Source organism: Patagioenas fasciata, chromosome 15 (genome assembly GCF_037038585.1).
Source record: "Patagioenas fasciata isolate bPatFas1 chromosome 15, bPatFas1.hap1, whole genome shotgun sequence".
Lineage (NCBI taxonomy): Eukaryota > Metazoa > Chordata > Aves > Columbiformes > Columbidae > Patagioenas > Patagioenas fasciata.
Genome location: NC_092534.1, coordinates 7,890,107 through 7,916,878, shown reverse-complemented (window position 1 = coordinate 7,916,878; position 26,772 = coordinate 7,890,107). Strand labels below are relative to the sequence as shown.

The 26,772-nt window shown below is 50.7% G+C and overlaps 2 protein-coding genes across 7 annotated transcripts; one reads left to right on the top strand and one right to left on the bottom strand.

Moving 5' to 3' along the window:
- Positions 1–150: 150 nt before the first annotated feature.
- Positions 151–18,324, top strand: ANKS3 (ankyrin repeat and sterile alpha motif domain containing 3). Of its 5 annotated transcripts, none has more exons than XM_065851019.2 (18): positions 151–238; positions 4,024–4,124; positions 4,267–4,442; positions 4,783–4,981; positions 5,203–5,324; positions 6,036–6,117; positions 6,810–6,945; positions 7,238–7,396; positions 8,519–8,644; positions 9,550–9,665; positions 10,743–10,910; positions 11,435–11,559; positions 11,816–11,957; positions 12,554–12,726; positions 13,996–14,111; positions 14,935–15,018; positions 15,491–15,576; positions 15,806–18,324. In XM_065851019.2, the coding sequence occupies exons 3-17, from the start codon at positions 4,273–4,275 to the stop codon at positions 15,562–15,564; spliced, it is 1,992 nt and encodes a 663-aa protein (XP_065707091.2). In that variant the 5' UTR covers positions 151–238; positions 4,024–4,124; positions 4,267–4,272; the 3' UTR covers positions 15,565–15,576; positions 15,806–18,324. The 5 variants fall into 5 exon arrangements, with proteins under 5 accessions (XP_065707091.2, XP_071671189.1, XP_071671186.1 ...); XM_071815085.1 differs by lacking the exon at positions 151–238 and adding an exon at positions 1,966–2,591 and having other exon boundaries at positions 15,812–18,324; XM_071815084.1 differs by lacking the exon at positions 151–238 and adding an exon at positions 1,967–2,591.
- Positions 18,325–19,638: 1,314 nt separating this feature from the next.
- Positions 19,639–26,523, bottom strand: LOC136108718 (glucagon receptor-like). Of its 2 annotated transcripts, XM_065850803.2 has the most exons (14): positions 26,422–26,523; positions 25,341–25,492; positions 24,995–25,091; positions 24,552–24,659; positions 24,180–24,301; positions 23,962–24,068; positions 23,700–23,856; positions 23,199–23,358; positions 22,925–22,985; positions 22,683–22,752; positions 22,188–22,276; positions 21,827–21,965; positions 21,508–21,549; positions 19,639–21,370 (listed from the first exon to the last, which is right to left on the bottom strand). In XM_065850803.2, exons 2-14 carry the CDS (start codon positions 25,416–25,418, stop codon positions 21,299–21,301), a joined length of 1,302 nt encoding a protein of 433 aa, XP_065706875.1. In that variant the 5' UTR covers positions 25,419–25,492; positions 26,422–26,523; the 3' UTR covers positions 19,639–21,298. The 2 variants fall into 2 exon arrangements, with proteins under 2 accessions (XP_065706875.1, XP_071671356.1); XM_071815255.1 differs by having other exon boundaries at positions 21,367–21,549.
- Positions 26,524–26,772: the final 249 nt, after the last annotated feature.

The following is a 26,772-nucleotide window of genomic DNA, read 5'->3' as shown; positions in this document are numbered from 1 at the left end:
GCTCCGGTCCGCCCCGCCTGCTAGAACCGCCCGCCCTCGCGTGGATAATGAATTCTATTGGTTGTCCCTCGCCCCGCCTCCTCACAACGGCGCGATGTATTGGCTCGGCGCCGCAGTGGGCGGAGCCCTCGTTGCCTTGGCGTCCGTTCTTGGGCTTTGTAGTCTGGCGGGACGGGGATTCCCAGCATTCTTTGCGGGGTAGGGCAACTTCCGGTAGCGAAGTTCACCGGGTGTGCAGGTGAGGGGTGGCGCGGCCTGCGAGGGGTCTGGCCTCTTCTCTGGTGGTTGTGGGGAGGGCTGGTTCGGGTGCAGCTGTCTATCGGCTCCTCCTCAGGCGGCTGCTGGGCTCGGTGGGCCCATGGCCGGAACGGCTCCATTCTGCTCGCTCCGCGGTGGGGTAGGCCGGGTCATCCCAGCGGCGCGCAGCTCGGCCCGGCCCACTTTGGGGCTGAGAGCGACTTCCGAGTAGGGCCTCGGGAATAACTGTGGGGATAACGTGCCTGGAAACCGTTTTGCTATGGGGTTCCTGGCCCCAGCCGGAATAATAATAATAAGCTTATCGCTGTGGAACTGTAGCCTGTCTGGCACTCAGCCCTGGAGGGACGTGGGTCTGGCTGCCTTGGAGTGCTCCATCTTATCTGGTGTAGCCCCTGTCCCAGGGAATGTGCTCCTAATGTGGCTGTTGAAATGGTTTTGTACATCTTACCTGGCTCTGTTAATTTTTTGGGAGTGCAATGCATCCTTTAACATGCTTAGTGCATCAGCCTTTTAGTATGTAGTGTCTTTTTAACAGGCATGTGTAGGATTGAGCCCAGGTATTGTGGGTACTCAAGCTGGAGCTCATGTTGCAGGAAACCTTTCTTGCACACACCGCAATGTCTGGGGAAACTTGGTGTGGTTCCTACAGCTGTGATGTGTGTACCTGTTCCTGGGTAGCCAGCAGGCAACAGTAACATGAAGATGGAATGTTCTGGCTCTGGAAGCACTTGGTGTTGTGACTGAGCTGGTACCAGCTGTTTGTGGGCTGTAGCAAGGCTTCTTATTTCCTCCAATAGGTTGTTACTGAACGTAATGGAGATAGAACTAAGTCAGGAGCAGAAGTGAAGCCATTGGTTCTGATTTTAGAGAGGTGGACTTAATTATCTGTGTGGGTCCTATCCAGCTCAGGATACTCTGTGATTCTATGGTTCTGTGTTATCAACTTGATGGCTCAGTTGGAAGCTCCAGCAACATCCTCACTTGTGCTGTTTTGGGTGCCTCATGTCTTTTGGGGCAGAAGGACCTATGTGGGTGTTACTGGTGCTCATGGAAGAGGTGGTAAGAGAATGAACTCAGCAGAGCCAGCACAGCTCAATTGTGCCTGATGTGTGGTGATTAATGAGCAGGGTTGGATTTGTTCTGTCTTGGGGACTGGTTGCCTCAGCTGCTTTTCAAATCACCTTCTATTTGTTTTAGTACGGTTCTTCTGCTGCTCTTGCATCTACTGTCACTTGTTCCTTAGGCTTATCCTCCAAAGAGGTGTATTAAGGTCCTTCTTGCTGAAATTTACATACTAAAGTTTTTATAGCATATTTATTTTTTCTGTCTCTTGGTTTTCTAATCAGTTCAGACAGCAAACTCTCAGTCCAGGCCAGTGTGATGTTTGCTACTTGCTCTGGGTCCCAGCACAGGGGAGTTCTGATCTTTATAGTTACATTTAATACATCAACACTGAGCTGTTTAACAATAACAGTCTCATGTTGCTGAGGAAGGTCTCTAACAAATGTCATCTTAATGGCTCTGCCCCAAAGCAAGAACACCCTGTAAGTGTTCAGGTGTTTGTCTGATTTATTCTTAGTAATCAAAAGCTCTGCTGGCCATCCATAACTGTACTGTTGGGTTTTTTCTTCTCCAAGGATTTTTGTGGTCTTTAACCAAATTCTTCCATGCTGTAATTTAAGCCTGTTGTGTCCTGTCAGATTCAGCACAGCTACAAGGAACAGATTATTTCTGCTACTCTCAGCAACAACCATTTATGTATTTGAAGGCTGTTACCACAAGTCTACTCCAGGCATCTTCTCATTAGTTCAGACAAACCTGATTTCATTTCACCCAGTCTTTTCATTTCAGTCCTTAGGGCTCTGATTGTTTTTATTGTTCTCCCCTGGATTTCTGTTCAGCTGTTTTCTCAGCTGCATGTGCAATTGACATGATGCTCCAATTCAGGCTGGGTGAAATCTCAGATTAAATTAAGAAAAAAAAAAAAGTAAAGATGTTAGCAGTTAGAACACAGTAGATGTGGTAGGAATGAGGTTGAGAGACTCTAGAATATTCTGGAGTCACCCATAACCTTTCTGTTGTGTCAATATTGCCCTGTTGACTGTGGATCAACTCTTGTGTTGGTAATTAGTACCTGATGTTGGGCTGATTCTGAAAAAGACCAAGTATATGTGTTGTTTTTATAGTTAATGTGTCCAATTAACAAAGATCTGCAGAGAGAACAGTGAGCTTTGCTTTCATCTTGATGCGCATCTACAAACTGTCCTGGATTTTACCTCCTTTAACCGTGAATGTGCCTTTTTGCCTTCCAGGGGCAGCTTTAATCTGTTGTAGTGAGTAACGCTTCTACTTTTCCCCTTATGATCCACTTAAATCCACTTATCTCCATAGATTTTGATTGTGAGGTTTTCAGGTCTTTCATTTGTGTTCAGCCATGCATATTCTTGCCTGAGGCCTCTGAGTTGTTAGGGTAATACAAATTGTTGCTATTAGGTAAAGTGGGTGCTTTTGGAGATTTCCTAAGAAAGGAATAATTTGTTACCAGTGCATGCTGATTAGGTAGAATGGATAGTGCTTTTGTAGTCTTAAACTTGAGGAGGAAGGGAAAAAAAAAAGCCAGGTGTGGGAGAAGGGATCCAGATGGGGAGTGAAGAAGTGGGAGTTAAAGGCATTTTACTTATAAGAAAAGGGGCTTGTGCTTGCAAGACAAAGACCCCCAGTTCTTTAGAAAATAAGAGTAGAGTTGAAACGTTACAGCTGAGGCAGTCTAAAGAGCAACTGCTGCTGAAAAGTGTGTTCCTGTTCTCTTTTATTCTTCATGGATGCCAAATTTGGCATTTGCATGACCTGGGAATTAATCAGTCTGAGGAGTTAAACTGGCAAGAAGTCATCAGCAAAAAGAACAAATACTTCATGTTGGCTTAGCTGCCCCACATAATGTGATGGGACCAGCCATGCTGCCTGGGGGATGATGAGACTACAGGGAGGGGAAGACACTTCCTGTTGGATTGGCTTGGATGTAGCCTGAAATGGCAGCTGAAGACACCAGATGATAGATGCAGTTATGTTGACCAGCTTTTTATGAAGTACCAAACAGGAACAGTCTCCTGTGAGTGGTTAAAATGATTAATTTGCAATTACTCCCTAAGGCTAGGAATGGGAAATAAACCTTTCAGACAGCCAGGAAAATCTACTAGCTGTATAATTAAGTTACTGTCTGCAGGATGGCAGACATGCTCAGATAATGAATGGGCAGGTGCGTGGCTGCGCAAAGTGTTTCAGCGCTTGCCAAGGTTCACAGAGATGGGACTGGACTGTGCCTGAAGTGCTAAAACAATAAATGGTAGAAACAGTGTACTTGTGGCCTGATGGCATAATGAAGTGTGTGCCCTGTTCAGGTGATATGAACTACTTTTGCGAGCAGCGGACAGTTGTCATTATTAATGACTGTAGCTTAATTTAAGCAGGGCCATCCTGTAATATAAAACAGATAATGAGAAAGAACAGGAACATCTAACACATGAATTCTTAATTCTCTCTCTGAATTATAAAACATGTAGGCTAAGGATTGCACCCTTTTTTTATAACATGAAGCATGGCATCAGCACCTAAATAGGTGCTTGGTCTTCTCTTGACAAACATATCCAAAGCTGCCTTAGGCATTTTTTTATTAGAGGGGAGGGAAGAAATGGCCAGTGCTTCTGAAATCTTAAAATGATATTAAAAGGTGGGGGTTTCTAGTATTATTGGCTTTTATTTTTCCAGTGTATTCGAATCCCAGAGTCTGCTGCAGCAAGAAAGAACTGCCAGCAAAAATTCTTCAACAAGTCTTATTGCTTCAGGCTAAGGAGCTGACTGAAGTGGAGGTAGGAATTTGAAACTACACCTCTGAGAACCTCAGCTTCCAAGCCCATGGCACCCTGGAGCTATAGCACCAATGGGTAATGCCATGTTCTATAGAAAACTGAGGTCAGCAGCTGAAAGTTCTTCTTTGCATTGGTTACTCAGAGCGGGATGTCGGAGCTGAGTGATGAAGCCAGCGAGTCGGAGCTGCTGAGCCGCAGTCTCTCCATGTGGCATGGGGTTGGTCAGATGGTTTGTCGGGAGGAGCTGGACGTTCCCCTGGACTTGCATACGGCTTCTTCTGTCGGGCAATATGAAGTGGTGCAGGAGTGTATCCAGCGGTAAGGAGGGGCCAGGGAGGGCACAGGTTTGTGGTTACTTGCTGCTGATTGTGGTTTTTCACTGGCTACCATACAAGCTGGTCTAACATTGCAGTTGGGGCATGTCACTGGGACTCCAAAAGGGTTCTTAAAGCACAAAGTTTCAAGGGGCGAGTCTGCTGATAAAAATTATCACCTTAGTGACTTTGTGGAAGCTGTGCTGGAGCTGGTAGGAATTCCCCTGCAGGCTTCAGTGCTAGAATTTTTTTCAGACTTGATGGTAGCAAGAGGCTGCAGGAACCTACTGTGATATACAGCTCCAGAACAGTAGTTCAGCTGAATTCTTTTGTCTCTTATTTAGTGGAGATCTGGATTTAAATAAGAGGAATTGTGGTGGCTGGACTCCACTGATGTATGCCTCTTACATTGGCCACGACACCATTGTGCACCTGCTGCTGGAAGCGGGAGTGAATGTGAACATCCCCACACCAGAAGGGCAGACACCGCTCATGCTGGCCTCCAGCTGTGGAAATGAAAGTGTCGCTTACTTTCTTCTACAGGTGTGTATCCCATAAGAAACAGGTAAAGCCACAGTGCATGGTTTAAATGCACTGGGTAAGACTCTCTACCAGTTGCAACCAAAATGTGCCATTTATGTTCTGTTGTGAGTTGAGCTTCTTGACAGGGATTTAAAGTCTCCTGGTATCACAGAGCAGAGGGGCAGTAGCAAAGAGATGGAGGAGAGAGGGTGCAGTAAAGAACTTTCTCTGTTCTCTTGAAGCAAGGTGCAGAGCTGGAGATGAAGGACATCCATGGCTGGACTGCCTTGTTTCACTGCACCAGTGCTGGACATCAGCAGATGGTCAAGTTCTTACTGGACAATGGGGCAAATGCCAACTGCAAGTAAGGAGGAATCTGTCATTTCATTTCTCAAAAGATACCTCATTACAGATATGGAAGCAGCCAGTTGGCTTATGAATGCATTTGAACATGGGCAGGGAGCAGATACCTGCTTTTGTTTTCCCTCCTATACCTTAAGAAGTATGGCATACTGTTAGCCAATGCATGCTGAACAGTGAAGTCCACCTATGTTGTTACTTTCTGTAACTAAGCTCAAGAGAAATTAGGTTTACTACTGGTTTAATTATGAGCTAAATTCTGAAAGCAAGCAGGTGCAATACCTTCTGAACTCAAGTGCACTTTACAAGTCTCTCTATTGAATTATCTGTGTACTTGGAGTTCAGTTTTTTCTCAGTTGTGTAGTACATTCTTATGTCTTGGGAACTGCCTGTGCATTTATGCATATTGAATTGCCTGAGATCAACGAGAGTTCTGGTTTTGTTAGCTCTTGAGAAACTGATTTTTGCTACTGAAGGGCAGATCTGCAACTAGAAGAGTAATCTGTTGCTGTGCAGCCAATACAGTAACACTTACTGGATCTCCACTGGGAGTTTTACTGGGATAGACTAGAATGCAGTAGAACAGCCAGTACATGGTACAGTTTGTAGTCAGCTGGGGGCAGAGGCTGAAGACGCCATATTAGGGGGTGGCCAAGACTGCAGCATATTTCAGTTTTGATTATTCTAGTCCATGTGTGTATGTTTTTCTCTCTAGGGAACCAGTGTATGGATATACACCTCTGATGGAAGCAGCTGCTTCTGGCCATGAGATAATTGTTCAGTACCTTCTCAATCATGTAAGTGTGTAGACTGTCTTCTGTAAAGCCGAAAATCTGTGGTTCCAGCCCTCAGAGGAAAAACAATAAGCTTGACACTAGGCTGTTTACAGTGTTGTTTGACCTTGATGACAGTCACCTCTGAAGTCCCAGACTTCCAGGAATGTTCTGAAATTGTGCTTTCTGAAGGCTAGTACTCTGATTTTACACTGGCCTTGTAGGAATGAGAGAGATCTAACTGTCCAGATCTAACTGAATAATGACTGAATTAGGAAACATGTTGCTGTGGTAATCTGCATATTGTGTTTACAAGCTTGCATGTGTGGGCTCTGGGGCATCTTCTACCTCCAAAAGCTTATGAGCATGCAGGTGTCTTAATGTTAAATAACTTGGTTTTGATATCCGATTTAACTAGTCCAGCTTATTTCCAGAAGGAGGCAGCAGTGCAAAACATTTTGCAGATAAAACAAACTAGTTCCATGTGGTGGTGCACAAAAGCCACATCCCTGGGCTTCTTGGCGTTCAGGGACTGGAGAGACTGTGGATAATTAGAAAGGCAAAAGATATATTAGTGGAGCTTGAACTGCCTGTCAAAGGTGAGACTGTATTTCTGATGGGCTTGGAACCAAGACAATTCTTAGACTTCCTTAAATTTTTGTATATAGTGCCTTCTGCTATGTGTATGTTAAACATGTTTGTTCCTTTTTCTATAGGGGGTGAAGGCAGATGTCAGAGATAACACTGGAGCCACAGCACGGACACTGGCTATGAAGTATGGACATACAAAGATTGTGGGGCTGATAGATTTGCATGCGGCCCCAGTGCCCAAGGTCTTCTGCAGGGGTCCAGGTAACAGGTGTTTTAGCTTCTTATTTTTAAGATAGAACCTGAAGAGAGATACTTGATATTTTGAAAGTATGTTAAGGGGTAGTACTAGCTGGTCTGTCCTTGAAATCTCAGCATTGCTGAGGATGGAAGAGGATTGGATCCAACAATTTTTTTCTGCTGACCCTTTTTCAATCTATTTAAACTTTCACCCTCCTTCTTCTAACATTTCCCTTTATTTTCTGTGTTTGTAGGACCAGTAGCAAATAAAGTAGGTACATTACTATGCTGCTAAAAATCTTTGTTTGAACTACAGGAAAATATGAAGAGCTGAGTTCCTCGGATGAATCATGTTCTGCTCATCAGAGACAGAGACCTGTTCGTAGGACCAAGGGCCCCAGCATCCATGATGGGCCCCAGGCATTGGCAAAGATAACAGCAGTTGGAATTGGGGGAAGGAAGCAGTCTTGCTATGGTGAGAATAATTAGAAGCCTAATTGAGAGTCCTTTGAGGTCTTTTAAATGCTTTGCAGAGTTTTCTGTGCTAACACTCTTATCTTTTGATTTGGGATTTGTGTGTGGCTTGTACAGTAACAAAGATAGCAAACACCATGCAAGACTATCCAATCTCTACTTTAGAAAGAAAACCCCCTGAACTCTCTTGTTAAGGCTGGATATTGGTAAATGGGACACTTCTGTAGAATGAACACTGCTCTTATCTCAATTACTCTTCCACTGATTCTTGAGAACAGTTGAGCTTCCCTTTTTGCATTGGGCTCAAAAGCTTGAGAACCGTTCTCAATCTGATGGCAGAGGAAGTAGTCACACAGGCCAAGAAATCATTGATCATGGAAGTGAGCTTGCTGGTCCTAGACCTGTCAATTTTGTTTTCTCTGATGCTTGAAATACTAATAAATGAGATTATAAAAACCTTGCAACAGGCCAAGAGAAAGATCATCCCAGTTGAGACATCAGCCCCTGGATGTAGCAGTTATCAGTTTTGTTTTCTTGGATATGTGTCATAGCCATAGGTATTTCTCAGGCTGACTGCCCAGTTGTCTGGAGTAGCCAAGAATATGGGCTTAAAAGCATGTTCAAAGTTTGTGTTCTCTTAATACAGATATGCTATCCCATGGGCTTTATTGAAATGATACTGTCAGCTTCTGAAATGACAGTGGGATGCTACTAGTGTGTTAAAAGAGAAGCAGAGGGGTTGGTTTTACAGGGTGTGCTTGGCTGGGGATGGGACATAGCTGGCATCTTGCTCTCTTAAGCAGATGTTTTGTCCCCTCTGACAGTTGGGGCATGAAAAAGAAAGGAAATAATGAAAGCTGCTATTTGAGGTGCATCTCTATGAGGCTGTTTCCTCTGAGTTTTTTTCAATGCAACCATGTACAGCTGATGTGTGTTGGTGTGAGGGAAGCTGTAGGCAAATGCATTTCTCAGTATTCCTGTGGGCTTTTTAGAATGGGAGCTGGTAGTTGAGAATAGTCTCTCTTAACTACTTCCAAATCCTCAAGTAGTTGCTTTTCCTGCTGGAGTCTCCCTGGTAACCTGTATCCTAATTTTATTGGTTTTTCCTTCCTCTTGCACACAGAGCAGGTCCCTCCTCAGGGCTATGTTACCTTCAATGACGATGGCAGCTGTGAAGCAGACAACATCCGGAACCGGGATGTTACCTCTCCAATTAATGAGCAGGATGTGGAGAGCAGCAGCAGCAGGGGTAGGTCACTGTCTCAGAAAATAATCTGGTTTGCAGTGTGTACCTGGATGTGAGACCAACCCCTTGGCTTGCGGGTTTCTTTCCCACTACTGTATTCAGTGGCGTCCAGTGACAGGACAAGAGGTAATGGGCACAAACTGAAAGGTGGGAGGTACCTTTGAACATCAGGAAAAGCACTCTTTTTTACTGTGAGAGTGACTGCACACTGGAGCAGGGTGTCAGAGGCTGTGGAGTCTCTGTCCTTGGAGATGCTCCTGGGCGTGGTCCTGGGCACCTTGCTGTAGTAGCTGACCCTGCATGAGCAGGGGTTTGGAGAAGATGACCTCAAGAAGTCCCTTCCAACCTCACCATTCTGTGAAACAGCACAAAGGAATGATCTGTGGGCAGTTCCTAAATCAATAAGGGATAATGTGGCTCTGCATTGGCTTGGAGAAGGGGAGACTGAGGGGTGACCTCATTAAGGTTTATGAATATGTAAAGGGTGAGTGCCATGAGAACAGAGCCAGGCTCTTCTCAGTGACAACTAATGATAAATGATCTTTGAGGTCACTTCTAATCCCTAACATTCTGTGTTTCTGTGAAGGGAACTTTACTAATGGGAGTGCAGGCTTGGTAGCAATAACCCACTTTTCCACCCCATAACCAAGAGCCTCACAGAAACACACACGCTCAGCCTTCCCGCTCTCTGCGGTACTAAACAGACTTGGAGAAAGATTAGTGCCTGAGATCAGCTGTGGTATTTCTGTCTTGGAATCATCTTGTCATGAGTGCTGCATATGAAGCCTTGCTCTGGATTTCTCCTTCCTTTATACCTCCAGCAGCTTTTGCTGGTAATTTTGTAGCAAAAACAGCACTGAGTATAAGAAAGTTGAACATGAAACTTTTTATTTTGTATTCCTTTCCAGAGGATAATGTTTTCCTCACCAACAACTTAGCAACTGTCAGGAGCAGCAGCAGCAGCAGTGAATGCCTGACCAAAGCCCCAGGGGTCAGCAGTGAAGGCTCCTTGGAAAGCAATGAGGTGGGGTTTTCAGTTTTCCTTTCTCTGCCTTCAGCTCAGTCAGTTCTGTCACCCCTCCACAGCCTGCTGTGACACTGCCTCCACCAGGCTGCCTGAGGAAAGGTAGAATTACAGGGACAAGAAAACCAGTTTCCATATTTGAAGATCATAGAATCATAAAATCATTTTGGTTGGAAAAGACCCTCAATCATAAAGTTCAACCATTAACCTAACACTGTCACTTAACCATGACCCAAAGAACCTCATCTGTGTGTCTTTGAATGCCTCCAGGGATGGTGATTCAGGCACTTCCCAGGGCAGCCTCTTCCAATGCCTGACAACCCTTTCCAGGACGAAATTTTTCCTACTATCCAATCTAAACCTCCCCTGGTGCGACTTGAGGCCATTTCCTTTCATTTGATCTCTGGCTAGTAGCCAGCTCTCAAAGCAAATTCACTCTAGAGCAGGTTGTTGATGGCTAGTTAGTAATTAAGTTCTTTCTCCAGCTTCTGAACTCTTTGTAGATTTCTGGCTAGGTGGTGATCAAGAAAGGATGTGACCTCCTGGATCTGGGTCAGTTCTTGAGCTTGGTGAGATCACAGGCAGGATAGTGCGGTTTAGAGAAGCAAATTGGGAAGAGGTTGGAGATTACTCACTGGTTCAAGTCACAGCTCACATTTTAAAGCCAGCTTTGGGGCTGACAGACAGAATGTTGATTATAGCTGGGCATGAGCATAATTCCCCTTTTCCTCTTTTTCTTGAGGAACTTCTCACAGATGGAATCTTGGTGCATTGTACTGATTCAGGGGAGGATTTGGTGTTGCTCTTTGCTCTGACATGTTGCTTCCTAAGATGAGATTGCAAGAGCCTGGTGCCATTCCAGACATGGTATCAGGCTGCCATCTTGGGAGCACCTTAACTCAACCTTTCTTAATAAGGGCTTTGTTAATCTTTTGCTTCTGGTGTTTGCGGACTACTGCCTGGATTTAGAGCTTGGACTTGGAGTCTGCATTTTTTTGCTGTAGTGATCCTGTTATCTTTGCGTGATCAGCCTTAACCTTTATATTTTGTGTGGTGTGGTTTGTTTTTCTCTTTCAGGATTCTGACCATGCAAACAGCCCTCCTAGTCGGAAACAAGCCAAGAGCTTTAAGATCAAGAACCGCTACAGCAACAGTGATAGTCAGTGGACCCACTGCCCAGGGAAAGCTGGGGGCTCTAGTCAGCACCTGATCCTTCCTGAGCCTCCGGCCTATAAAGGGCCCCAGGTAACTACACACAGAATCTTGTCTCTGAAGTAATGCAGATTGTGTCACTCTATAAAGTGTGGGAGGTTTTTCCAAGGTTGCCTAAGCTGCTTTCTGGGCTTTCTCAGATAAAAGGGAAGTTGTTACCAACACACCTTTGATTCCAAACCTCTGCCCAAATTTCAGTGCTTGTGAAACAACAATTTATTGTACAAAGAACTGTCTGCTTAGATGTTGCTGTTGCTAGGAGGGCTATTCTGCACCCTCAGGCCTGCAGGTGTGCTACCAAATGTCTGTGGTGAGCGCTAGAGTAGATGTTGGTGTGTCTTCTCTACATTTGTTATAAGAGGCAATGACTGCAGCAGACAGGCCAAGTCCTGTTGTGTGACTGCAGAGAAGGGCAATTAACCAGGGGAAGTCAGAACTGCTGCTAGAACACAGGAAGGCATAACAGTCACATGAGGAAGCAGATGTTTATGATGGAGAGACATAGCAATGCTTTTGTTTGTGAGGGTGTAAATAATTTTGGTTTGGATGGGCTGCAGGACCTGGCAACATTCCTGGAAGAGATTGGATGTCTGAAGTATCTGCAAGTGTTTGAGGAACAAGATGTTGACCTCCGGATCTTCTTGACCCTCACAGAGAGTGATCTGAAGGAAATAGGCATCACGTAAGTGTCTTTAATGTAGTTCTCCTTTTTCCCACTATAAACCATGCACACAACCTACACAGGAAAGTTTAGCTAGTGAGTGCTTTTCTGCTCTGGTAGTCTCCCACACAGCTTTGATATCCCCTAGTTCTTGGCTGCAACAGGCTCCTTTTTTTGGAGGAACCAGTAGACTGCAGAGATCCTTATAACATCCCACTGGGCCTAAGGACAGGTGGGGCAGCATTTGTTCCCTGACAATTTACCATTCTCCCGCCAGTCTGTTTGGACCCAAAAGGAAGATGACTTCTGCCATTGCCCGATGGCACAGCAACGCTCGGCCACCCAGCGATGCCCTGGAGCTGGCCTATGCAGATCGACTGGAGGCTGAGATGCAGGAGTTGGCCATTCAGCTGCACAAGGTAAGTCTGCCATGAGCTGCTCAGTGCCTCATCACACTCCAGTAAATGATTCGTAGTGTATTTTTGTTATACCTCTAATGGCCTGGGGTAAAGGAAAAGATACAACGTTCAGTGGACATGCTTGGTGTCAAGTAGATCAGGTAACACCATCAGTGCAGCTTATCCACTCCTCATCATCTGTGCTCCATGCTTGTGAAGCTTCATGTCTTGATTTCCTATCTACCTGAGAACTAAAGGAGTGATTGGGAGGAATTAAGTGCCTACTCTTTTTCAGTAGTGTCATTTTCATGGTGAAGTTTTGCAGCCGTTAGTGAACAGATTTTTGTTCACTTGCAAAATTGGGCCTACTGAGTATCTTTGCAAATGAAGAGGAAGGGGGAATTGTAACTGTGGGACTGGTCTTGGTGTGGAGAGAAAATGTATGCAGTGTACAAGCCTTATCCAGCTTTCTTTCCCACTGGGTTGGGTGCACTTCTGCAGGAACCATCTCTCTGCCTAAGCCACTAAATTAGCAGGGACTCCAGGGGTATGCTGGAGCAGGCACATATGAGACATACAGTACCCCCAGCCTACTCCTCTGTTCTGCTCTGCTGTAGAGGTGTGAGGAGGTGGAGGTGATGAAGGGCCAGGTGTGCCAGGAGCAGAAGCTGCGTGCGGTGGCTGAGAGCTGTTTGATGGAGCGGGATGAGACCTGGAATGCTATCCAGTGCCAGCTCAGAGAGGTTCAGGCCATCACCAAGGATGCTGGAGTCCTACTGGATCAGATCAAGTAAGTTGTTCCCAGGAAATAGCACTAAGGTTACTGGAAATGGGATTTGGGCTGTACAGAGATCAGAGCTCATTGACAGTCTTACAGGTGAGGCTTAGGGTCAAGCAGGTGAACTCGCCAGGCAGCTGAACCCACTGTGGATCCTGCCTGACTTTCTCTAGTGGAAAGCCACAGTCATGTGAGCAGATGTGAAGCCTTAATCAGATGCATGAGCTATAAATGGCCTGACTTTCCAGAGATGCTGAGTGCTCCTGTTTCAACTGGAATGTGAAGGTGCTCAGTTCCCTTGGAACCAAAAGGCTTAGTGCTTTGTGCTTACATGAGACCCAGTGACCAGGGTAGAACTTGGTGATGTGATAAATGCAGACAAGAGTTTCTAACTTCCAGGCTCTATCAAAGGACTTGCAATATCCTGCCCTGGCTAGTGAAGAATACTTTTCTTGCAACTCTGACACCTAACAAGTATCTGCCCTGTTCATTTATACCACTGCCTTTGAGTTCTCTCTTCCCCCTCACCTCCAAATATATATTTTGTTGCCTGTGTGGTGCTTTTCTCCCTGTTCCAGTTGCACTACAATTCTATCATGTGCCCTGTTTTGTCTACTGATAGAACAGATGTGTCCTTGGAGGTGGTGGTAATCCTACCCCAGTAGTTCCTGATCCAACAGGGGATGAGCTCTGCTCACTGCCAAGCCAGAGTGAACTGGAATTGGCTTCCAGAAGGGCAGCAGAGCAATACTCCCAGTTGCCATGGGCTTTTCTCCCTGCCTGAGGAGCTGAGTCTGTCTGGTATAAGTGCCCTTCCATGCTCTGAGGCTATGCTGTCTGAATTGATGGTATGGTGATGATCACCAGAGAACTTTGTGTGCTGCTCTTGCTTTAACCTGATGCCTGTCCTGAGGTAGCTTCATTTGCCCCTTAGGAACTGTGGGTCATGTTTGGTTCTCATATAAACTAGGCGCAGCCCCTGGCTTGGGCTTTCTCCTGCTCACTGTGCCCCCTCCTTCTCTTCTCCCTCCGCAGCTCCTCTGTGGACAGGGGCAGAGATTGCTGTGGAGATGGGGCACAGTGAAGAGCGCCCCGAGCTTTGTCTGGGGCACGTCTTCCTCTTCCTGGGAAGGAACAAGGAGCAGTTTGTAACCCAGGGTGTTAGATGCGGTCCCTCAGCACCCTAAGCAGGTACTTGCAGGATGTAGGAGTGCACAGACTGGCATGTTGTCCCAAGAAGTACCCCTGTGCACTTCTGATGGGCTTTGTCTTGTTTGGCAGATCCTGTCAAGCAGAGCTGTCCTCCCGGCTGACCCAAGAGCTCATAGTCGGCAGAGTGCTGGACACAAAGGTACAAACGGGAACCGGTGAGAGCAGACGGCCTGGTGAGCGTCCAGGTGAGAAAGAGCTTGTCAAACTACACAAGTGGGTGCAGGGGGTGGGTAAACGCCAGGAGACCCCAGAGCAAGCTATATGCTTGTCTTTCATTGCTGAAATAATGAAGTTAGAAGTGATTTGGAAATGGATGAGCAGCTAAACTCTTAAATTTAATGTAAAAATTATTGTTCAGGGAAAGTATACAAAGCACCTGAGATTCTCAGCAACTTTTGCTTCTTAGCAAGTGGTAAGTCTTGGGGTCTGGCAGGTGTTTGTAGCTAAACATGCAAAGCTGAAGCACAGGCTTCTTCCTACACTGGACCATGTGGGCACCTCAGGTGTGTTACCACAGCGTGCACTAGAGCAAGGGCTGAATTGGAAGCCACAGTTGTTCCCTGACCCAGTCAGGTGGACTGTGCTGTTCAGGCCCTGGGTGAACTGCTGTGCATGGCTGGGCAGGCTCAGGCCACCATCTCCTTATCATGAGGAGTTAGCAAGTGATCTGCTACTCCTGACACTTCCAGAGATGTGCTTTTTGCTGCTTGTGTTCTAAAAGTGAGACAATTACAGATCCTATTGACTTCTGTCCACTACATGTAGTCTCTTTGAGATTCCTTTAATATATAACCCAACTAGTAGTAAAAAAATATATTTGAGTGGTAGAATTGCCAGAAAAACCCTCAGTTTGTCACATGCAGCTCTAGCTCTGTTCCCATGTGACTCAGAACTCCTAACCAGAGCTGCTTTGAGTGTGGGTGCTTCACAGCAACACCAAACCCTTGTTTCTACTCTGTCACAGAGAGCATGGAGATTGATTAAATGTGTGGTTCCTCTTTCTTGCAGTGCTGGAAGGATGGCCGCCTTCTTTGAAGTCTCTGAGCTTGCCTGAGCTATCAGCTGTCCTAGAGGAATGTGTGGGAAAAATGGGTGAGGTTGGGGAGGACTCTGGGCATGTGAAGTGACTGTGCTGGTGGGGAGGTGTGGCTGGGCAGATTTTTGATTTGGTGGTAGCAGGTTGGAGGGACCTAACAAGACATGCTCAAGGAGGTCTCCAGGCTCTGAAGTTGGTGCTGGCATTCTCTTGCACTTAATCTCACTGCAGATCTTGGGCTCTGCCTCATTCCTGGCTGACAGAAGGGGGTGCATGCTTCTCTCCTGCTCAGTGGTCAGAGCTGCTTGTGAAATGGTTCCCAAAGCCTGCATCCTGTTCTCCTGATGACAGGAACTTGTCCCAGCAACAGGCAGTCAGAGTGGGGACACTCCTGTTTTCAGGGCACTGGGAGCTGCAGGGGAGAAGGCAGGAAAACAGTGGCTGAATGCAGACTGCAGCCTGGTCTTTACCACTTGTTGACCTGTTGCTAACGCTGATTTTTTTTTTTTTCTTTTGCTTTGTCCTCAGGAAAAACTCTGCAGACTGTGACTCAAAACCTCCAAAGGCTCCAAGCCCCAGGGCAGAGCTGGCTAGAGCCCTAACACTGCAGGAGGGTGAGTGGAAACTAGTGATGGTCACCAAGAGCTGTGACATTCAGGGGGCATCATTCCCTGCAGCAAGTAACAGCCTCTGCTGCTTGTACTGAGTGCTTGCCCATAACCTGCACACTGAGTCTCTAACTAGTCCTTGTGTGCCTTCTGGTTAGCTTTCCCTTTGAAAAATCCTTAGTCTCCTTGTCCCTCTGCTCCACTGAAAGGGTGACTTTTTTTCTTTTCCTGGTAGCTACAGGAATACTGACGTCGGGTGATTGTTCCACCCGGAAGCTGAGTGTGCCTGGGAGAATGAGCGCAAGAGCCGTGCTGACACCACCGCAGCTCTACTGAGAGCGCCACAGCGGTTGGCAGATGTGTGGAAGGAGGTCTCAACGATCAGAGAACATGCCTGGGAGAATGAGGGACAGTAGAGGACAAGCCAGCAACTCTTTGGGCCTGACTGTTGTCTGGGTTCCCAGGATCGTTGTTGTCCATACCAAAAGGTTAGGTTAAGAGGAGAAGCACTGACCCTAGAAGGTTTTTCTGCCTTAAGCTTCCTGCAGCCATTGTCATTCAGGGCTGTGTGGTGGTAGAAAGCTGGCATTCACTGACAGCAGTCAGTTATCTTTTTCTGCATCCTGTCCTTCCCAAGGTCTCTAACACTTGCCCTGGCCCCTTCTATGCCATGTGGATTGCTCAGGAGCTGACCTAGAAAATGTATCTGAGGCAATAAGGAAGGTGGGATTGGTGTGAATGGGTAAAGTGAGTGGAGTTTAACTTTTGGCTCATTGAGCTGCAGTGAAAACTCATGCAGCCCCAATCTCCAGCAGGAATGTCTGCCCTACTGCCATCCCAAACCTGTGCTTCAAGACATTTCCCTCCAACCAGTCAACCCTGCTTTGGTTCAGATTCTTCCCTGCCTCAGGGGTTGTTTGTGATCATGCTATTCAGTCCCAAATAACTTGTTTTTGTGGTAAATGCTTTATGGTAGGGACTCTAAGTCTGGTTTGTTAGTGCCAAGCCTTGCAACCACTGCCAGCATTGGGAGCAAATGTTCCCCTGGAAGGACATGAGAGAGAAGGAAGAGCTTGAGACCGTTCCATCTCCTGTGCCTCTGGCAGGCAAGAGAGTGCCAAGGCAGGCAGAACAAGAGCTGGGGGACAGAGCTGTCCTGCAGGGGAGATGAGCAAAGAAATCACATCCCAGATGTAGCTGCAGTACAAAGCCATGGTCCTCAACCACTGCCTCCCTGTTTTCCAGGCTTTAGTGTTTGGAAGTAATTCTGCCAAGGCATTCTTGTGTTGGCGGTGTGGGTATTGTCAAAGGGCAGACAACTGGTGCAGGAAGAGGTTGCTCTGTCTCTTGGAGCTGTGTGAGCAGCCACAGGGGCTCTGGCAACAGTAACATTGATGTAAAATGGTTTCTAGTGACTCTGTATTGCTGAGCTGTGGGGGGTGGGGAAAAGCCAAACCTGAAGTCTATGAGCATTGGCCTTGATGAGTCTGGAAAAGTGTTCTTCTCTTAGCTGGGAAGGGGAAGAAAGTGTGTATTTCTTCTGATTTTAATTTTTTTGGGCCATGATCACAGATGTTAGAATTAAAAAACCCAGTCTGGCACCACCCCCTGAGCTAGTCACCCCTTCTGATCAGCTGCCTGGGACGTTTAGGCAGGCTGGGCTGTGTTTGAAGGTCAGATCTGGTTTGCATGTCCCACAGAACCAGGGTGTCTGTGCTTCTGGGAGACAATTCTGGGGCACTGAGGTGGGTATGGCTCTGATGTGACCCTGCTCTGCTGGCAGCTTGTCTGTGCTTGGCAGAGTGCTCAGCTGTGAGCTGCTGCTTTCTACCCACGTTTAGCTCTTAAATTTAATATGGCACACTTTTTATTTAATATTTAGCAAATCACATGGCTGTATGCATGGGAGCAGCTGCACCAGCTGTGCAGTGGGACAAGGCTGCAGGAAGCTTCACTGTGAAGTAGTTTTGGTGAGGTAGAGCCAATTCTCCTAAGGAAGCATCCCTGGAAGCTTCTTAGAGTGTTGAGGGTGTGCTGGGAACAGTATTTTGGGCTTTGTTTTTCATTCCCCATTTTTGGAGGAATGGTGGGGAGTGCCCAGGCAGTGCGTAATGCCCTTGCCCCAGCCTTGGTGGGGTCTCTGGCTTCACCAGTACAGGTTGTCAGTGCTGTAGCCCATGGAAGCCCAGACTTGGATTTAAAGCAGGATGCTTGTGGGGAAAGGTGGAAAATTTTCATGTGCAAGGGGGAAAAAAGTGAAAGGGCCTGGGAGCATCTGGTGGGCATGGGGAGCCCTAGCTCAGCAACACTGCAGGAGAGCGGGTGGCTGGAAGGAGAGACTGCATGGACTTGGGGCTGACTTTGCTGGATCATAAGGTGGAAGAAATGGGGGTTTGGGGGGGCAAAGTGGTACATGCAATAGATTGTAACTCTTGGAGGGTGGGAGAAAGGGTAGGTGAGAGCCACAGCAGTGTGTGCATGAAGGAAAAAGACTCATACAAAAGGTGCTGCAGGAGCCCCAGTGTAAAGACTTAAAGGGGTTCGAGAGTAGCCTCAAGGTAACACCATGGAAGGGATTTTATAGACTAGTGGTTCCTTGAGGAGGCAGTTGCTTACATGGAGGACTTCAAACAGCATTCATTGCTGAAGGGGTGGTGGAGCAGGCGGCAGGGAGTCTGGTGCTACCCTAAGGCAAGCTGTCTGAATAAAATAGTATTTGCTGACATGGATAAAATAATAAAAACTGAAAATGTTTCTGGTGTGTTTCTCTGGAGGGACTTGGGATTGTAGAGTCATTAATAACTTCACTGATTTATTTCAGGACAACCAGGAATATATGCAGTGCTTTCCAGCTTTCTCTCCCAGGGGGTCAGGGACTGCCTTATCTGTCCTTCCAGCCCCACTTGGCTCTTGGCGAAGGTGACACCCCTGCAGCATTAGCTGTGTAGGTGATGTGGGAATTCGTGTCAGCAGGCAGTGCTGGAGGTGCAGCAGAAGAGCGCGCACAGGTTCCGAAGTCCATGCTCCTCTGAGGGCTCAGATCTTTCCTTCCTAGCTGGCCATTGAACCTTTAGCCCCCCAAAGGTTCCGGCTGCATGACAAAAGTTCTCTACACTGATTTAGAAAAGAGTTTAGGCCTTGTGTGCAGAGGTTTTGCTCTCAGAATGAAGTACTCTGGTCTGAGACTTGTGAGCTCTGCTCTTCTAAACCTTCAGCCAGCCTCTGTGTCACAAGAGACAGGTGATCAAGAGGACAGCTTCAGCACCTATCATAAAAAAATTTAATTAGGGCAACAAAAATCTCTTGTCAAAACTAAAGCTTTTGCTGTATCTCAACACATTTAAGCTGAGTTGGGGTTTGAACTGGTAGGAGTGGAGCAGGGTCACTCTCAGATGCCTGGATCTCAGCCCTGCTGTGTCCTGTGGTATAGCCAGGGCTTTCTCTCTGCATAGCCAGTTTTGAAACTGCCAGGAGAGAACTGGAAATGGTTCCCTTTTTGTGCTGATTCAAGGCCCTTGATGTTAAGAACTATTATAGTTCTCAGCACTTCACAGAGTACCTGGAAGCACTGGAAGCTCTGATTCATCCAGGAGCCAAGTTTGGGTCTCAAAAAAGTCTGGTCTTTTTCCTTCCAAGGCTTTGTGGCCTCATACAGCTTTGGCATTGCTCCTGCAGCAGTGCCCTGTGCACACACAACAGTACCAGGCTTCTGGAGCTTGTGGCACCCAGCAAAGAGCAGAGGAAAATCCAGACAGTGATCCAGCTCCTGCCTGTGCCCTTTGTGTGTGATGGCTCTGCTGGTACCAGAGCTGGCATGTGATTTCAGTTGCTGTTTGTATTTATGGCTATAACCTTGTCTTATTTTGCTACTTTTTCTCCTGATGTAACCTGTAATATAATCCCAGGGAGAGGAATGCAGTGCTATCTGAGCCAGGGGCTCTGTGTGCCTGTGTAATACCCCTGTCCCTGGGAGTGTGTGTGCTCAAGTGTGAATTTGTACCCTCACAGCTGCAGCCTGAAAGCTGTTTCCCTCCACCAGAGCAGACAGAAGCAACAAGCTCTGCTTGCTGAAAAATGAACATTTATTTACACCGGAAAAGAGAGTTTGTGTGCAAAATGGTCTCACAGGGGTTACATTGATCCAGGAAAACTCCTGCATGGCTCTCCAACCTTGAACCCAGCTGCTGCTGAGTCTGAAGCAGCCTCTCTCTGTCTGTGGTCAAGGCTCCCTGCTAGAGATGCTGTGTCTGCAAGAGGTGTTTCCTCCAACCTGGGGGTGGAGGGACTGGAGATGAAGAACCACCTGTGTCCACTTGCATGTAGTGGAGAGTGAAAGCTGCTTTTTTCCTCCTGGTGTGGCCTTTTCTGTAAGGTAAAGCATCAGGTGGTAGGAACAATGGACTCAGCAGCACGTCTGTCCTGCTGGTGAAGGTAAGGGTGGGGTGTGTGCTGGTGGCATCTGCTGCTGCTCTCGTCTCTTGGTGGAGAGTGCTAGGCCCTGTCCCAGGGCAGGAGCAGATAGCCAGATGTGTGCAGCGACACACAAACGGCACTGCTCAAATTGCACAGCCTTAATACTTGGCTGGCAGAGGTGTGGATACTCCTGGGCTCACCATGCTGCTGGGGCAGGGCAGGCACCTGGTGCTTTGGTACCTTACTGGGAAGCAAACACCTTGATCCCCAACTGTTGCACAGCTGAGCTCAGAAGCACCCAACTTTTTGTCAGCCGAACAGTTCCCAAGCTGAGGGTGGCTCCTGCCCAGGACTCCACAGCTCTCCCTGCTGCCAAGGACAGGTGACTGGGCTGGGCCTGGGCAGTGGGAGGTTGGGCTCAGCTCCCAGCCTGGCTGTGTGGGGCTGGTGGTCTCAAGTCCTTCCCTCTCCCTTGTGATTAATTTTTTTCTCCCTGCTAGCAAAGGAGAAGCAATACTACCCTTAACACAGAGGGAAAATACAACAGTCAAAGTGCTCAAGCACTGCAGGAAACTACAAGTGTATCTGCTGCCCTGGCTGGACTTGCTGTGAGGGGGTCTCGGCTGCAGGAGGAGCTCCAAGAGGAGGAAAGCTGGTGTTTTGTGCAGCTGGGGAACAGCGAGGAGCACAGCATGTGCTGATGCGAAGTTCTGCATCAGTGAGGGTGGTGATGAGAAGGTGCACGAGCAGCACCTTGCTCTGAAGAGCTTTGCAGGATGTCTCTGGGCTGGATATCTTGGAGGTCTCATGGTGCTGGTGAGATGGTCCTTGCTTAGGGCAAGGAGAGCATGAAGGTGATGCCCTGGGTGGGAGCAGTGCTGTCACAGCCCTGGGCACAGCAGATGTCTGTTCAGTGGGGCAGCAGGTCTGGGCAGCAGTGCCAGGCTGAGCAGTGTCTCCTACTCCCTGCTGTGTCCTCTGATGGTGATGGCCGGGCTCCCCCTCCAGCCACCCTGATCCCCTCCCGCAGATGCCTAGGAAGGGGGTTGCTGATGGTGTACAGGCAGCAGCAGGCACATCTCTCTATGCAGGTCATCAAACCTGGGCAAGGGGCGGCTCCTCTGAGGGCCAGTGATGTCTGGTGTGAGCTGAGGGTGCCTGCCCCGCCTTGGACTGCAGTGGGGGAATGTCCTCTCCAGCAGCTCTAGTGCTCACAGGTGCAGCACAGCTGAGACTCTGTCCCACCATGAGATGCTGCCCTAGTGTGGCATCCCCACAGCCCCTCTCCTGTGGCTCCGTGGGGCTGGTCACTGTATCACTGAGCACAGCAGAGCACTGGGTGGTCGAGCTTCCAGAGCTGCCACTTCTTCTTCATCTCTGACTTCACCTGCCATGGTGGAGGAGAGAGAGCAGGGGCTTTTCCCTGACTGTGCCCTCCGCACAGACCGTGCCAGGCATGGGCTGGCATGACAAAGCCACCAGCTGAGGCAGGGCTGAGCAGGAGGTGCTACAGTGGGTACGTACCTCCTTGTTGGCAAAGCAATACAGCACGGCCACCAGGAAACCCTGGGGGGAGAGCAAGGGAGTGAGCCCCCCATGCCCCCCGTCTCCTGGGGCTGGGATGGGCTCAGTCCCCCCAGGCTGCTTTTGGGGTGGGTTCCCCCTGCCAGCACTGCACAGCAGGTGACATCACTCAACAACAGGGTGGGAGAGCTGGTGATCACATCCCCAAGCTCAGCTGTAGGCTGCGGCACTGCAGGGAGAGGGAGCAGGAACAGGGACCCCCTAATTCTTGTTCCATGGTGCCCAGAGCCAAGCAAGAAAATGTCACATCCTCCCTCACCTGGAAGGAGTTGAGAAAGAGGGTGAAGAACACCTTGATGTAGCGCAGGATGCCTGTGGTTTGCTCATCGGTGGCAAAGATGAAGACAACTTCATGGATCCCGAAAAGGGGGATGAGAGTGAGTGTGGCTTTGGCCAACCTGAAAGAGCAGAAAGGGTCCCCTCTGGCAGTGAGTAAGAAAGGGCAGGGGCACAGGTGCAACCAGCGATGAGCTCTGAGTTAATTTCAGGGTGATCACTTAAGAATGTGCAGGAGGAGGAGGCTGGATGTGGAGGTGGCAGGTGATCATTTAACAATGTGCAGGAGGACAAGGATGGATGTGAAGGACCCTTGACCTGCTGCCCCCTCCCTCCCAGCTCACCGCAGCTTGTAGTCTGCATAACCCTTCTGGTTGGCACGGAGCTTGGCCAGGATCACCTTGAGGATCCGCATGAAGATCAGCAGGTTGATCTGTAGGGAGACAGAGTGGGGCACGCACAACCCAGCACCCCCACCCCTTGCAGGGCACCCTGGCCGTGGTACACACCCTTGGGGACCACAGGAGACAACAAGCCCTGTGGTACCAGGTCCCCAGGGCTGCTCTTCATCCCATTCCACCATTTCAAACTCCTGTCTAAGAAGCAGCAGCAGCATCCACCCTTCTCTAGGGCTCAGCCTGGGCCCTCAGAGCCCAGGGGCCTCCTTGCCCCCCACTGTGGTGGTTAGCAAAAAAACAACCCCACGTGCCATTAGCCTGATGCTTTGGAAGCCAGTCCATGCCCCCTGGGCTCTGCAGGGAGCTGCCCCCCTCCCCCCCCCACCCCAGGCTGAGCTGCTGTTTTCCAAAAAGGCGTGGGGCTGGTGGGTGCCCCCCTACCAGGGAGGCGAGCAGGATGGGGATGCGGATGATCCACCAGTAAGCCATGTTCTCGTTCAGTGCCCAGCACCTGCCCAGGCAGACACAGAGATCAGCACCATCACGTTGTGCTGGGGGTTGCAGGATGAGGCCAAGAGGGTGCCAGCCCTGGCAAGGTGGGTCGGGGACCCACAGCGGCCTCTGTCCTGCTCCCCGGCTGAGCCCTAACACCAGCCTGGGGCTGAGCATCCCTCCACACTCACTCCGCGTTCTCCTTCAGGTACTTGGCAGCCATCCAGGGCACCACGAACACCACAGGGGTCCCTGCAAGTCACACAGCAAACCCTGTAAAACCAAGCACCCACCTGAGCTGAGAAACCGGCCCTGGGAGGGGGGACACCACAGGGATGCTGTGGGGTGGCATCTTGCCCCAGGGTCAGCAGAGCCCCCACCCCGCAACCTCCTGGGGCCACTTCGGGCCGCGGTGCTCGCCCAACACCAGGCACCATCCCCCCCGTGCACCCGGGTGGCCCCTACCCCAGCCCAGGTAGAGGTAGAGCCTGTAGTAATTCTTCTCGGAGAAGACGGCCCCGATCAGCAGCTTGTAGAGGTAGACAGCTTCCACCAGGAACCAGTAGTGGTTGGCCAGGATGCAGTACTGCATCAGCACCTGTGCCGCCCGGCAGCCCAGCGCCGCCTGCCAGGGGAGACCCACCATGGGGCCAGCAGCATGCCCGGGGGGCACGGGCACCCCGAGAGCTTGCCCCGAGGGTGCATGGGCAGCATAGGCACCCCAAGAGCTCACCCAGTGAGTGTATGGTGCTGCACAGGCACCTCAAGAGCTCACCCAGAGGGTGCATGGAAAGCACAGGCACACCAAGAGCTCAACCACCAGGTGCAGAGGCGCCTCAAGGGCTCAGGCACAGGATGCCTGGGGCTGCATAGGCACTGGTACCTGGCTGCACACCCCTCCCTGAAGCGAGGGTCCCCACCCCAATTGCATTAAGCAGGGTCCCTCCAGGGGGCGGCAGCTCTTACCTCATGGCTCAGCAGGGCCTCCCAGTCGGCCACCTGCACCACCTCCATGCCCCAGTGTTTCTCCAGCAGTGCATCCTTCACCATCACCGAGGTCGCTCGCAGCCCGAAGGAGGCGAAGAGGTTGGCGTGGATGTAGTTCCTGGTGCAGCGGAGCTTCCTGCAGAGAGCAAGGGTGTCAGGGGCAGGTGGGGACATCCCTCAGCTCCACCATCACCAGCTGGGAAGGATGAGGAGCAGGACCATGTGCCCCCAGCTCTCCTACCTGAAGATGGTGAGGATGAACAGGGCAGAGATGAGGGTCAGAAGTGACAGCGAGTACCCCACAGTGTAGAGCACCTTGAAGCTCACCATCAGCTGGTGGGCGCCTTCCTGCAGGTTAGTACCATGCCGGTGAGCCTGGGCGAGCGGCACCTGCCCATGCGGCCAGGGTGCCCCTGCCTGTCCCTGCTCAACCACCATGGCCACGCCAGGGCATCCCACCTCCTCAGCAGTCAACTCCATCTCCTCCTCGCACTGCGAGTAGTCCCGCCAGGGCTGGCTGTTGTTCACCATCACCCACTGCCCGTCGGTGCCGCACCTGCGGCTCACCAGGCCGTGTTTCACTGCGGACATGAAGCACCAACATGTTCCACTCGGGCTCCACCCAAAACCCTCTCCTGAGATGATAGGTTGGACTCTGCTCGACCCCAAAATGCTGTCTCTGCTCCATGACACATGTCCCCTTCCCCCAGGTCTGCTCGTGGGTCCTCTCCCCCCAGCAGTGGGCAGGAGGGGAAACCCCAAGAACCTGTCCCCTCCTAGCATGGCTCAGCCCTGGCTTCCAGTTCTGGAGTGGCAGAGGGTCATTGTCACCTTTCTCAAACCAGGGCAGGTAGAAGGGGCAGGAGACATTGACGGCAGTGCCGGGGCTCCCATCAGGCCAGCAGGCATACATGTCAAATGTCCGGTTGCAGAAGAGCCCTTCCAACAGCAGCACAGGGAAAAGCCAATGGTCAGACGCTGGCAGCACAGTCATATCCAGTCCTGTCACCACAGCCCCCTGCCAGCACCTCCATGGGGCTGGCACCACCCCAGACAGAGCCCTGGGCCCCACACCAGCCTCAGCCCTCCGGGGTACCCCAGCCCCAGGCATCCCACCTGAGATGAGGAGACACCTCTCAGCCCCTGACTCATCCCTCCATAGGTGACTGGTGTAGAGGATGCTGGAGGGCTGATAAAACCCAGCCGCAGCCACAGCTGTCGCCCAGCTCCACATGCCCCCATGTCTGCCCCGGAACTGGGGCACAGTTGGGTACCTGCTGGGTAGGGCTCACTTGCCATCCTCCTCAAGCACTCATCACGGTACCGCATCCACTCTTCAAAGGTCTTCTCCAGCACCTTGGCCCCACCATGCTGCAAGCCCAGAGCCAGGTCAGAGCCTCCAGGCTGTGCACCGTGCACAGAGCCTGTGCTGGCCTGTCTGCCCCACTGCAGTGCCCAGCGGCTCCCACACCAGCTGCCTGCATCCCCCTGAGGACCTGCTGCGTGCCAGCATCCTCAAGACGAGCAAGAAGATGCAACAAAGCTAGGACTGAGCCCACTTGCAACAGTTCAAAGCCTGGTAGCACCAACCCTGCGGGCCAGCCTCAGCTTGTCTCTTACCGGCACTGTGGAACACAGGAACATCCAGGCAAGATGGACGAGGGTCTGCTGGTACCGGGACCTGAGCACATCCGTCATGGCTGTCACCGCCAGTCTGTGGCCAGTGCTCCCAGTGCTGGGTGCGTCTCAAAGCTGAGCTAGGGACCTGAATCCTGGGTGACAGGTGGAGGACTGAGGACAGCATGGCTCTGCTGGCCACACGCACCAGTGTGGACGAAGAGATGTGCTCTCCAAGGCAGTGGAGAAGAACCAGGGTGTGAATGCCAGCCACAGGCATGTCCTGGGCTGCCACAGCCCTGGGTCACTTCCCTTCCAGACCCAAAACCTCGGGGAGCATCAGGCAGAGCAGCCAGAAGCGTGGGCATAATAGGATCACATGTCTTGTCTGAGACTTGCCAGCCTCCATGCCACCACTGCTGGCCCCTGGGTAGCTGGCAGGTGAGAGGGCTGTGAGGCTGAAGCCAGAAGGAAGCAAAAGCCACCCCCGTAACCAGTGTGACAGTCCCTGTGCCACAGCTGCTCACCCCGGCAGGTAGGCAGCACCTGATGGGTGGCCTGTTGCAACCAAGCCCTGGGAAGGGGGTAGGGCTGCAGGGATGACCCCAGGGAGGCAAGGACACCTCTCCTGGGGCTTCCTGGGAGCCACTGTGCCTCCTCTGCCCCACTGCCTGCCAGCCAGGATGGGACCCCCCAAATCAGCTACACCCCATCACCTCTCAGCCCCATCCCTGCTCACAGAGTCACCTCTGCCCCACCGCCCCGCAGCGCCCCGCTCTGCACAGCCCCACCGGGGGGCACCCACCGGGACCTCCGGAGGGAGAAGCAGTCCGGGCTCCCCTGGGGCTCCCCGGCCAGCACAGACGGACCCAGCCCGTGCCCCTCATGGCTCCAGCCTAGACGGCCCCAGGTCGGAACCCCCTTCCAGCACGAACACTCCCCGCTCTCTGCCCACCGAGCCCCCCGGCCAGCACGTATGACCCCTGGTCCCTGCCCGCCCGGGGCTCCCCGGCCGGTCCCGCTCGGTGCCCGCGGGGTTCCCACTCCGCCAGGGCTGTGCCACCGCCTCCCTCCGCCTGCTTACCCTGCTCCGCAGCCCCGGCAGCCCCGCTATTACCAGCAGCCCCGGCTCCACGACGTGACCGCGGCGGCGAGCGAGCGGCATCTGCGGAGCGGCCGCCTCCCGCCAGCGCCGTGCCCCGACGGGGCGGGGGATGGGGGAGCGGCACCGCCTCCCGGGGCTTGGGCCGCCCCGACGGGCCCCGGGGGGTCCCGGGCACCGATGCTCCCGCCCCCGCCGAGCGCCCGGCACGGCCCTCATGGAGACCCCGCTGCATCACATGGGGACAGGGATGAATGTCCAGCCCTCAAACTAAGGGTCACACGGATGGGAACGCTGGTCCAGACCTCCTCGATCTCCCCCAGAGCCCCCGTA

Bases quoted from the DNA above. Each gene is read 5' to 3' on its own strand.
- LOC136108718 (XM_071815255.1), bottom strand. From the start codon at position 25,418: ATGACGGATGTGCTCAGGTCCCGGTACCAGCAGACCCTCGTCCATCTT. The intron at 22,753-22,924 runs GTGAGTGTGGAG...CTGCCTGGGCAG, and splicing joins TACCTGAAGGAGAACGCGGA to GTGCTGGGCACTGAACGAGA. The intron at 21,966-22,187 runs GTGAGCTGGGAG...CTGCTCTTTCAG, and splicing joins TATGCAGACTACAAGCTGCG to GTTGGCCAAAGCCACACTCA.
- ANKS3 (XM_071815085.1), top strand. From the start codon at position 2,504: ATGCGCATCTACAAACTGTCCTGGATTTTACCTCCTTTAACCGTGAAT. The intron at 11,560-11,815 runs GTAAGTGTCTTT...TTCTCCCGCCAG, and splicing joins CTGAAGGAAATAGGCATCAC to TCTGTTTGGACCCAAAAGGA. The intron at 11,958-12,553 runs GTAAGTCTGCCA...GCTCTGCTGTAG, and splicing joins TGGCCATTCAGCTGCACAAG to AGGTGTGAGGAGGTGGAGGT.